The following is an 11,727-nucleotide window of genomic DNA, read 5'->3' on the forward strand; positions in this document are numbered from 1 at the left end:
AATCTATTATATATTTCAGTTTATTTACAATTACATAATATGTTAAATGAAGGTACATAGTATGTTAACGTAAATGTTATTTTAGATGGATGTAAAGCACAGTGACTCAATGACTCGACAGGGCCAATTAGAGTCCACAATACAAAGAGGTTGAATCCCCAACTCGAAGGATGTAAAGCACGGTGACTCAATGACTCGACAGGGCCAATTAGAGTCCACAATGCAAAGAGGTTGAATCCCCAACTCGAAAGGTGTAAAGCACGGTGACTCAATGGCTCGACAGGACCAAATGCCAATGCACACAATGGATTATACCCTTAGCTGGCGCCAAGGTTCGAACCTTGGTCTATTCTCTCAAATACTGCATGGTTTCATAGCTAAGTCCGGGCAAATAAAGTTGAATTGTCAACTACCTACATGCTGGCTATACGGATGGATATAAATATATATAATAAATAGAAGAAAGCCCAGGTTGGGACAATTCCAACTAAGGTAATTAGATGGTTAGTTTGGTAATCATAATGTTTCACTTATTAGCATTCTTAGTTTGAGTCGATGAACAAGCTAGTTTACCTCAAGTCATTTGTCGACGCGAGCTAGGGTCACAAGAGTTTTAACCCAGTGCATAGCCTATAGTAATAGTGGTTTTTACTTGTCATATGTAGAAAACTTATGTGGTAGATTATGGACAAATAAGAAGAAACGAAAGGAAGCATATTTGAGCATTACAACCAAATGTCCAAATAAATGTGTATATATATGCATACCTTGAGAGTTGAGAAATGGAGAGTACGTGGTAAGGAGTGAGAGATGACGTCGACAGTAGTTGAAGTGCTTGGCGTTAATGGAGGAATTGGGAAAACCAGTTATGCCAACAACTCCCTTCCCCAGGTTGAATTCATTGGCTATAATCCCTTCATGCAATGATAAACCTAGTACTTTTTAATGTTTAAGAAAACATTATTTTCTAAGTTGTTTTTTTTTTTCTTTTTTTTTCTGGGTAAATGCAGCAAAAGGCGATACTCAAGGCAAAGCCAATTACAGACCAAGCAATAACGAGCCTCTACACCTCCAGCCTCAACCTTAAGACCATCTCCATTGCAGACTTGGGGTGTTCTTCTGGCCCCAACACTTTCCTCACCGTCTCCAACCTCGTCAAAGCCGTCGATAGGGTGCGGAAGAAGCTCCGGCGACTTTCGCCGGACTTCCAGATTTACTTAAACGACCTTCCCACCAATGACTTCAATTCCGTTTTCCGGTCGTTGCCAAAACATCAAGAGGAGTTTAAGAGAGAGATGGGAGATGGGTTTGGGCAGTGCTTCTTCAATGGAGTTCCTGGTTCCTTTTATGGAAGGCTTTTCCCCGCCGACACTCTCCATTTCGTTCATTCTTCTTACAGTCTCCAATGGCTATCTCAAGTATATTATATATATACCTACACCTACATGCTTTATTTAATTAATTACTTGCCTTTAATACAATAATAATAATTGTTGAAGAATTTAATTTGTTTGATCAGGTACCTAAAGGAATAGAAGACAACAAGGCCAACATTTGCATGGCACCGGGGAGTCCACCTAACGTGAGAAAGGCATTCTCTGCTCAATTCGAAAGAGATTTTTTAACCTTTCTCAAGTGTCGTTCAGAAGAATTGGTGAAAGGCGGGAGAATGGTTTTAACCATACTGGGCAGAGAAAATGAAAAACCTTCTTTCCTGATTATAGAGCTCCTAGCCATGGCCCTTAATGAACTAGTCTCAGAGGTAGATAATAAATACTCAATGATTTTGAAATATGCGCGCATGACATCAAAGTACATAATAAAATATGTTCACTTTCGATCAATTAGCCCAAGATGAGTTTGTATATATTCCTTTCATTTAATTTTTTCGTCTATTTCAATTATAGTATAAGTGCTAATAACATGTATATATATCTGATCTGAGAATTTGTTTGATGTAGGGTTTGGTGGAAGAAGAGAAACTAAATTCATTTAACGTCCCTATGTACACACCATCTCTAGCAGAAGTGAAATCCTTAATTGAAAAGGATGGTTCCTTCACCATTAAAAGCTTGGAGGCTTTCCAAGTTCATTGGACTGGGAATGAATCTGATGATGATGATGATGATGAGAACATTATTAGCGACAAGAAGAATGGTGGATACAACGTTGCTAGGTGCATGAGAGCTGTTACAGAGCCTACCCTTGTTAGCCACTTTGGGGAAGGAATAATTGAGGATGTTTTCCCCAAGTATAGAAAGATGATTGGTGATTCCATGTCCAGGGAGAAGACTGAGTTCACTAATGTCACTGTCTCTTTGGTTAAAACTTAAAGCTCAGCTCACTCAATGGCAACACACATTGCCCCACATTGGACCGTACCTTATCTGGATGCTCCTTTCGCTAAGCTAGCTATCACGAGTTTGACTTATCTTGGTTATGATATCTTTTGTTTGCTTTTCTTTTTTTCCTTTTTCGGATAAGATGCATATAATGTTTTTTTTTTTTTGGATAGGAGATGCATATATATAATGTTAGTATGTTACATTCTCGGCAAATTATGCCGTGGAACAGTGCCCACCTTGCAAGGTGGGCACAGTTCCACAACGACGCCGTTTTCAAGGTTCTAATTTTTTTTAAAAAAAATGTTTTTCACTTGTTGTTAACGGCGTTTCTTTCTTTGCAATCGCACAATTTAAAAATTACGAATCTACTGTATTTAAATTATGAATCTACAGTGTTAGATTTGTGAACATGTGATAGAGCTATATGTTCATAATTTTTATGTTCATATTCCCAATTGTTGAAAACTCTGTATTCACAAATCACAGAACTATATGTTCATAATTTGATAACTAGACAGTTTAGAAATTATGAATCTACAGTACAGAAATTATGAATCTACAGTACATATATTATGAATCTGTAGTATAGAAATTATGAATCTATTGTATAGAAATTATGAGTCCACTGTATTTAAATTATGAATCTACGGTTTAAAAATTATGAATCTACAGTATAGATTTTATGAATCTACAGTATAGATTTTATTAATCTACAATATAAAAATTATGGAGGATAACGGTGTCACTAACAATACCGTTACTCAACCACATAAAAACAGCATAATTTGACAAAGTGGGCACGGTTCTAGAATATAACGTTCCTACATTCTCCTACAAAAACAAGTGTTATGTAATTGCATTTAGTAAACTTACATGGTTGGGTTCGTTTGATAAATATACTTCATTTCATAAATATAAAAACATATTATATATATATATATATATATATATATATATATATATATATATATATATAGGGACGCACTCAGGTGCGAATAAGTGCACAGGAAGGAAATGCGAACAAATCAGCGCGTGACACGTGTCCAGATCTAATAACTTAAAAAAAATGCGGTGGCATTTTCGTAAATAATTGAACATCGAAGTGCAAGTAAAATCTCTTATAAGTGCACCTATTTTCACCTATAAGTGCATGTAATTTTGCCTTGTTAGCATTCACTTTCCGCAATCATTCATGCACCTGGGTGTGCTTATAACTATATGTGCAAATATTTATAACTATAGGTGCAACTACTTATAACTATATGTGCACCTACTTTCACCTATAAGTGCATGTAATTTTGTCTTGTTAACATTCATTGATCTGAGTTCAGCGGGTAGTAATACTCCTGAAAACCACTCGCAAACATTCATACACCTAGATGCAACTACTTATACCTATGTGTGCAACTACTTAGAACTATAGGTGCAACTACTTAGAATTATAAGTGCAACTAAGTATTGATGCTCAGTGTAAATTTTTACTTGCACCTATAATACATTTTACATGCACTTGTAATACATTTTACTTGCACTTCGATGTTCAATTATTTACGAAAATGCCACCGCGTTTTTTTTAAAAATCAGTGTTTCTCATCCATTAGATCTGGACACGTGGACGAACAGAATCCATTCCTATTTCGCGCCTGGGCGAGCCGTTCGCACCCGAATGCAACTATATATATATATATATATATATATATATATATATATATATATATATATATATTGGTATCATATCGTACGTTAAACAAATAGATCTGAGCCTATTTAATTAAATAAGCCTAAGCCCGATTGTTTTATTAAACAAGTTAGACCCTAAGTCCCTTGATAGTAGACTAGCCTATTATTATCACCTCTAGTGTTATCAAACAAAGTGTTTTCTAATATTATCACACCAAGAAGTGAACAATGTGTAGTGATTACATATATTAAAGAAAAATAACATTGGATAATATTCTTTAAGAAAAAATCAGGTATCATCAACAATTTAATCAAATCATGTCTAGGCAAGCTTGCACCAGCAGCTTAGTTGGTTCGTAAATAATAATTTATGGACAAAAACACACAATCGAGCTCCAACCGTCACAATATAGAAATTACACTCAAAATGTGAGTCACCGTGTTAGAGGATAGTTTGCCTTAATTAGGGAAAGTAATAAATGTACAGATGGATCATAGTTGGGAAAGAATTATTTTGGAACAAACATCGTAGAACATCATATCATGGCAATTTATATCATGGACCAAGATCCACATAACATTATAAACCCTGGATCAAAACGACGAGATACAAAATTCACAGTGCACTATGGACCAATTGCCCCAAGTAATTACAATCTTTATACCATGAATCAGGATTCACAGTGCACTATGGTTCCTAGTATATGTGTATGTGTCTTATGTTGTGATGAGTTTTGTGTTTTGTATTATGAAATTTTGTACCTTAAAAGTATAAATTATGCACTTGAAAGAAATTAGTAATTGTCTTATATTATGAATTTATGTATCTTGGGTTGTGAATTTATGTGCTCGTGAACACAAATTATGTACCTAAATCAGATTTAAAAAATAAGTAAATATATAATATGTGTATGTGTCTTGTGTTGTGATTTTTTGTGTTTTGTGTTATGAGATTCTGTATCTTACAAATATGAATTATATATATCGTCGTTTCAATTTAAGTCACAATACTATGGGGATCCTGGTCCATGATATAAATTGCCAAGTAATTAAGGAGGGCATTTATGTAAAATTAAGTAATCTTTTGTTTTGGGCTTTTTGTGGCCCAATTTATCTTCTACGACAATATTATCCCTCTAACATAATTTGGCCCTACAAATGTGTTGATTAATTTATACAGACGTTATGCCATGGAACCGTATTCATGGTGAACACGGTTTCAACGGTGTTAGTACACCGTTATCTTTTTTTTTTTTTTCTTAATTAATTGCGTGACTTTTCTTCTTTATTTTCACATTTTGCGGTTTCATTTTAATTTGAGGTGAACAAAGATTTCGGACATTCATAAATTATGAATTCATGCCTGCACATTCACTTTGGAACCATGCCTACACATTCCCGTCCGAAATCACGGACATTCATAAATTATGAATCCATGCCTGCACATTCACTTTGGAACCATGCCTACACATTCACTTTGGAACCATGAGATTATGAATTTTCTGTTATAAGATTATGAATTTTCTGTTATGAGATTATGAATTTTCAGTTATGAGATTATGAATTTTCTGTTATGCGATTATGAATTTTCTGTTATGAGATTATGAATTTTCATTACATTCATAATTTCGGACATTCATAAATTATGAATTCATGCCTGCACATTCACTTTGGAACCATGCCTACATATTCCCGTCCGAAATCACGGACATTCATAAATTATGAATACATGCCTGCACATTCACTTTGGAACCATGCCTACACATTCACTTTGGAACCATGAGATTATGAATTTTCTGTTATAAGATTATGAATTTTCTGTTATGAGATTATGAATTTTCAGTTGTGAGATTATGAATTTTCTGTTATGCGATTATGAATTTTCTGTTATGAGATTATGAATTTTCATAAAATTCATAATCTCATAACAGAAAATTCATAATTTGATCAAACGCGCGCCGTTAACTCCACATTCGCGAATTTTTTTTTTTTTTTTTTTTTTTTTTTTTTGCCTAAAAACGACGTCGTTTTGCCTTGTGTTCACCATTCTCGGTGAACACGATTCCATGGCATAATTTGAATCTTGGCTTCCCATATGATTTGGGGGCAATTTATATCATGGACTAGGGTCCACATATCATTTTGAATCTTGAATCAAAATGATGAGGTACAAAATTTATATTTGTAAGGTATCAAATTTAATAATATAAGACACAAAAAATCACAACACAAGACATATACACATGTTATATATTTACTTATTTTTCAAATCTGATTTAGATACAACATTTATGTTCATAGTCACTTAATTTCACAACACAAGATACAAGAATTCATAACATAAGACACAACTACTAATTTGTTTAAGGTGCATAATTCATACTCTTAAGGTATAGAATTTCATAATACAAGACACAAAAACTCCAGTATAAAACACATACACATGCGCCAGATGTACATAATTCATACTAGTAAGGTACATAATTTCATAACACAAGACATAAAAATTCACAACACAAGACACATACACGTTATGTATTTACTTATTTTTCAAATCTGATTAGGTACAAAATTTGTGTTCATTGGCACTGAATTCCACAACATAAGACACAATTACTAAGTTGTTTAATGTACAAAATTCATACTCTTAGGCGATGTTTGGTTCAGGTTATATAAGATAACCAATGTTATATTTGCTTGGTAATATAAGATTCCCATGTTTGGTTTAGGGATATAACTTTCTCAGGGAATGTCAGATAACCTCCGCATTTAAGTTTTTAGCTATTGGAAGGGAACATGAGATACCCTCCAATTTCTTAGGTAATCTTACATTCCCTTGTCTTATTACTAATGTTGGGCTTTGTATTTTTTAATCAATTTATCTTATTACCATTGTCTTATTTACATATCTCAGTTTTAAACCAAACACAGAAATCTAACATTCCCTAAGGTAATCTAACATTCTGTGAACCAAACGCCCCCTTAAGGTATAGAATTTCATAACATAAGATGCAAAAGCTCTCAACATAACACACATATACATGCACCAAGGTCCATAGTGCATTGTGAACCCCTATCCATGGTATAAGGATTGTGATTTGGGGAGAACGAGATTTGATAATTGACTAGATTGACTAGATAATAGTAAGAGCATCTCAAATACTCCAACCCTTTGTACCAAATTTTCCACCAAAAGAATTATTCTCAACATATTCTTATATTAAAAATTTTCATTTCCAACCCCTTACACCAAATTTTATTTATACACCAAAGATAATTGCTTTTAACCATTGGATTAGATCACAACAATCTTAGTATTGTTTTAATCGTCTTGACGAGATCTTTCAAATGATATAATAATTTATTTTAATATAAAATTTATGTTAAGTATTAACCAAAATATACAAATTTATTAAAACAAAATAAGGAATTAGTAAATAAAAGCAGGGATAAAGCACCAAAAATGACGTAGGGCGCTGCACTATTCATCTTACACCATTTTATTTGCAGGAATGCTGCGTTGATTGGAGATGGTCTAAAAGCTTGCGATGTTTTGTAGAATTAGTTGTTAGGTTGTGTTTTTATATAATTAAAATATTTGTGATCCAAACCTTTTTCTCTAGACAAATCTGAACCACTATGTTCTGAACAAGTCCTAGCCACATATAATTTCGTAAACCAAATTAGTTCATTGTAGATTTGTAGGTAACATAACTAAATTCAAATTTCACATTTTTTTCTCAATAAAAAGGAAAAATTTAGAGACAGTAGTCAAGCGCAAATTGTTTGACGTGACAACTTGGGATTCCTTGGAGTGTTTTTATTAAATATTAGAAGGCTATAATGTTAACATTAAAAACGTGAATTGAAGAAATGATGCATTAAAAAAACAAATTAAAGACAATAAATGGACTTCACAATAGTAGAGTTTGAAAAGATTTTGATTAACTCTGAGATGCATAATGTATCTTCAGTATTGCAAAGCGTTGACGGGGTATGAAATGACCTAACTTTTTTTCTTTTATTGATGAGAATGAAAGCTCGCAATCATAATATGAAGGTGTGTATTGAATAAATTTTATTTTTGTGAAACATTTCAGAAAAATATTGATAAAAATTAAACTTATAACGTACAAAAATCATAATTTAAGCATTTAACGACTCTATCATTACATATCACATATTTTGATTTTTTAAGAAGGCCTAACTTTTTTTTTATATACATAGGTGAACTTAATTTTGCCAGACTAATCATAAACTCACAAGACCCCACCCATAAAGCTATTGTAGAGGTAAATTGTTAGCCACGTAATCAACCCATATGTCATATTCTAATATTCATGTGCACACAAGGAGTCCAATCTATACATTCCTTCATTCTAAGTGCTTTTTCTATTATGTTTCTACTAAAATTCAAATTCACACATTAACTTCTTCAGTCTTGACATGCAGCAATCCAAAACACAAAGCTCCAACAAGACCTAACTTTCTTCTTCTTCTTGAATCAGGCATGTGGTGGCATTCATTAAACATAGAATGAATTTGTTTGATAAAAAACATGCATGGTAGGCGACAAATTTAGGGTTGTTGATTTGTTGGGTTTCATCTATAGTCACGTCAGTATGCACATCTATTTAGAAGAAAACAAATTTTTAAAAGTTTTTGAAGGTGTAACTAGGAAAGAAAATGTGAAAGTGAATGAAAAAAAGGAAAAAAAAAAAAAAGTAAAACAAAATTTAAAAATAAAGAAAAAGGTTCCAGATTAACGTGTGGAGTGCACGTGTTCAGCTAACGCGTGGAGTGTACGTGCCCGGCTGGGCACTAGTTTTGCGTCTCACGTAATCAAGTAGTTGCTTTTTTTTTTTTTTTTTTTTTTTCTTGGTGGGTTCCACTATGAAGACAAAAATCAGGTCATTATCTAATGAAAAAATCACCAAAAAATCCCTTCCCATTTGTTGAAAAACCATCTTCAAGTTTTTAAGCAAAAAAAATTCTCTCCAAAAATCACTATTGTAGTTGTCTTGAATTGTTGAAAATAGTTCATCATACATCCACAACTTTAGCTGCGGATATAAAGTGTTTCTAAAAGGGTAAGGTTGTATTTGGTTGAGACTTTAATTTTGTATCTTATTACAGGTTTTGATACTCACTATAATGTTTATTTGTCTATTTTTGTTATTCTACTGTTAAATTCAAATCTTTTAATAATTATAAAACTCATTATAATTTTATTCATTTACTTTTAAACAATGTAATAATAAAAAAATAAGGGGAAAATGAAAAATTAAAAAGGTCATTATTAATGCAGTAATAGAATTTTAATATATATATATATATATATATATATATATATATTGTTAGTATAATTTTTGTACTGTAGATTCATAATTTTTATACTGTAGATTCATAAAATTTATAATGTAGATTCCTTGAAACCCGGAGACCCTTCAATGGTGGAGTGTTCAAGGCATCAATCGAAGAATTAGAGGACCATAAAGAGACTTGTACCCACATCCCATTGATATTTGACATTTTACACGTAATCCAGAATTTTGAATTTTAAAATATATATTCAATTTTCTATGTTTATAGTGTGTATATAAACATTGATATATCAGTCTTTTCAAACATCCACAGGCCACAAATATGGAGTACTCTGTCCTTTTAAGAAGAAGCAAAAATGTATTGAAAACGTACATTGAACCTAGATTCTAATTGCATGTCATACAATAATGCTGAGCAAACAGCATGACACGTTTCCGACGGTCCGACCAGACATATATATTACTTATTCTTGGTGAAATATTAATAAAAATGTAATAGTTATAAAAATGTATTATATTCTTTGTAATTGAGACCATCTCAAGCAATGCAAATTGTACAAATAATGTTAATATTATTATTATTTTTTTAATTATGAGAGAAATCTACGGCCATTATTCAAAGATAGGCATTGAGTAAATTAAATATAGGAGCCTTAGGCTTTCTCATCCAGCAAGTGAACACTCTCAAGATGATGTGAAAGGTGGTAATGTAAATTTTTATTTTATTTTTGTTTTATTTTGTTAGTTTATTGGCTTGCAAGCTAGCAAGCCAGACTTTTATAATTTTATTTATTATTTTATTATTACTTTATTATTATATTTATAATTTATAATATAAGATGAAAGTGAGATCACTTTTGAAAATGATAGAAGAGAAAATAGTGAAGCATTTACAAATTTAATGATCTGGAAGTGAGATTCACTTTTGAAAGTGAGAGAGTATTGCATGGATATGATAAGGATAGTTCCATAAATGAGCACAAAGAGTTAAACCAGTCTAAGTTACTCAGTTGAGTCAAGAAAATAGTTGAGTTCACAACTATAAAAAGGAGAAAAGGAATCATATTTGAGCAAGCTATCTAGGCTTTCATCAGTCATCAATTCTGATCTCACATATACCTTCAAAAGTTGAGAGTGGCAGAGAGAGATAGAGAAGAGAGAGATGAAGGTAGCTGAGGTGCTTCGCATGAATGGAGGAAATGGAGACACCAGTTATGCCACCAACTCCCTTCTTCAGGTTAACCATATCATTGCATTATTATATTAAAATTAATCCCCGGCCTCATGATGACTTCATGCAAGCTAAGTCATGCATAAATCTTGTACTTTTATTGTCAAAAAAGACATGTATGGTGGTTTTATATATGTTTAATGTTTTTGATTGGTTTTGGGTAATTAATGCATGCAGAGAAAGGTGATACTTATGACGAAGCCAATAACAGACGGAGCCATAACAAGCCTCTATACCAGCCTCAACAATCCTAAGACCATCTCCATTGCAGACTTGGGCTGTTCCTCCGGTCCCAACACCTTTCTCGCCGTCTCCGACCTCGTCAAAGCCGTCAATAGTGCTCGGAAGAAGCTCCGGCAAAACTCCTCGCCGGAGTTTCACATTTATTTGAATGATCTTCCCAGCAATGACTTCAACACCATTTTCCAGTCGTTGCACAAACATCAAGAGGAGATAAAGATGGAGTTGGGAGACGGGTCTGGGCCGTGCTTCTTCAATGGAGTTCCTGCTTCATTTTATGGAAGGCTTTTCCCCACCAATAGCCTTCATTTTGTTCATTCCTCTTATAGTCTCCATTGGCTATCTCAGGTATATATATATAACAAAATATTCATCAACCTAAAAGTTATTTAATTCAGTACAATAATTATTGAACTATTTGTTGTGTATGTTTAGGAACCTAAAGGAATAGAAGAGAACAAGGGCAATATATACATGTCAGCTTCAAGCCCACCTAGTGTGATACAGGCCTACTACCACCAATTTGAAAGAGATTTTTCGACTTTCCTCAAATGTCGTTCAGATGAATTGGTGAAAGGTGGAAGGATGGTTCTGACCACTTTGGGCAGGAAAAGTGAAGACCCTAGTAGCAAAGATGGGTGCCATATTTGGGAACTCCTAGCCATTGCCCTTAATGATCTAGTTGCAAAGGTAGTTAATTTCTCAACTCGATCAATCTTGATCAATTATAAAACTTATAGAAATTTTTAAGGTGTCAGTTTGCACCAGGTACGATTTTAATTTAGACGTGTTTAATTGTACCTAATATTATAAGAACAGTACAAATTATTAATAGTACTCAGTAAACCCAAATAACACTACATAACGACTATACGGATCTTATACAATCCGTCACCATGATTAACAA

At 33.0% G+C, this 11,727-nt stretch overlaps 3 protein-coding genes across 3 annotated transcripts in view; all 3 read left to right on the plus strand.

Annotated features, from left to right (window-relative positions):
- The first annotated feature begins 739 nt into the window (after window positions 1-739).
- Window positions 740-2,507, plus strand: LOC109161961 (salicylate carboxymethyltransferase-like). The gene is made up of 4 exons (XM_019310553.1): window positions 740-891; window positions 1,011-1,418; window positions 1,520-1,762; window positions 1,962-2,507. Exons 1-4 carry the CDS (start codon window positions 811-813, stop codon window positions 2,331-2,333), a joined length of 1,104 nt encoding a protein of 367 aa, XP_019166098.1. The 5' UTR covers window positions 740-810; the 3' UTR covers window positions 2,334-2,507.
- Window positions 2,508-10,464: 7,957 nt separating this feature from the next.
- LOC109161962 (salicylate carboxymethyltransferase-like) overlaps window positions 10,465-11,727 on the plus strand; it is an 11,007-nt gene continuing 9,744 nt past the window's right edge. Inside the window, exons 1-3 of the mRNA XM_019310554.1 lie at window positions 10,465-10,586; window positions 10,758-11,168; window positions 11,256-11,510. Coding sequence (XP_019166099.1) covers window positions 10,512-10,586; window positions 10,758-11,168; window positions 11,256-11,510 — 741 coding nt within the window. The 5' untranslated portion in view covers window positions 10,465-10,511. The remainder of the gene's footprint in view (window positions 10,587-10,757; window positions 11,169-11,255; window positions 11,511-11,727) is intronic.
- LOC109161965 (salicylate carboxymethyltransferase-like) overlaps window positions 10,758-11,727 on the plus strand; it is an 18,844-nt gene continuing 17,874 nt past the window's right edge. Inside the window, exon 1 of the mRNA XM_019310559.1 lies at window positions 10,758-10,763. The gene's annotated coding sequence lies outside the window, so the exon portion shown is untranslated. The remainder of the gene's footprint in view (window positions 10,764-11,727) is intronic.

This window comes from Ipomoea nil, unplaced genomic scaffold (genome assembly GCF_001879475.1).
Source record: "Ipomoea nil cultivar Tokyo-kokei standard unplaced genomic scaffold, Asagao_1.1 scaffold2926, whole genome shotgun sequence".
Classification (NCBI taxonomy): domain Eukaryota; kingdom Viridiplantae; phylum Streptophyta; class Magnoliopsida; order Solanales; family Convolvulaceae; genus Ipomoea; species Ipomoea nil.

What these genes read in the sequence shown, in the direction of transcription:
- LOC109161961 (XM_019310553.1), top strand. Translation starts at nt 811, where the DNA reads ATGACGTCGACAGTAGTTGAAGTGCTTGGCGTTAATGGAGGAATTGGG. An exon ending in GTCTCCAATGGCTATCTCAA is followed by an intron (nt 1,419 to 1,519) that starts GTATATTATATA and finishes TTGTTTGATCAG; the next exon opens with GTACCTAAAGGAATAGAAGA. An exon ending in TTAATGAACTAGTCTCAGAG is followed by an intron (nt 1,763 to 1,961) that starts GTAGATAATAAA and finishes TGTTTGATGTAG; the next exon opens with GGTTTGGTGGAAGAAGAGAA.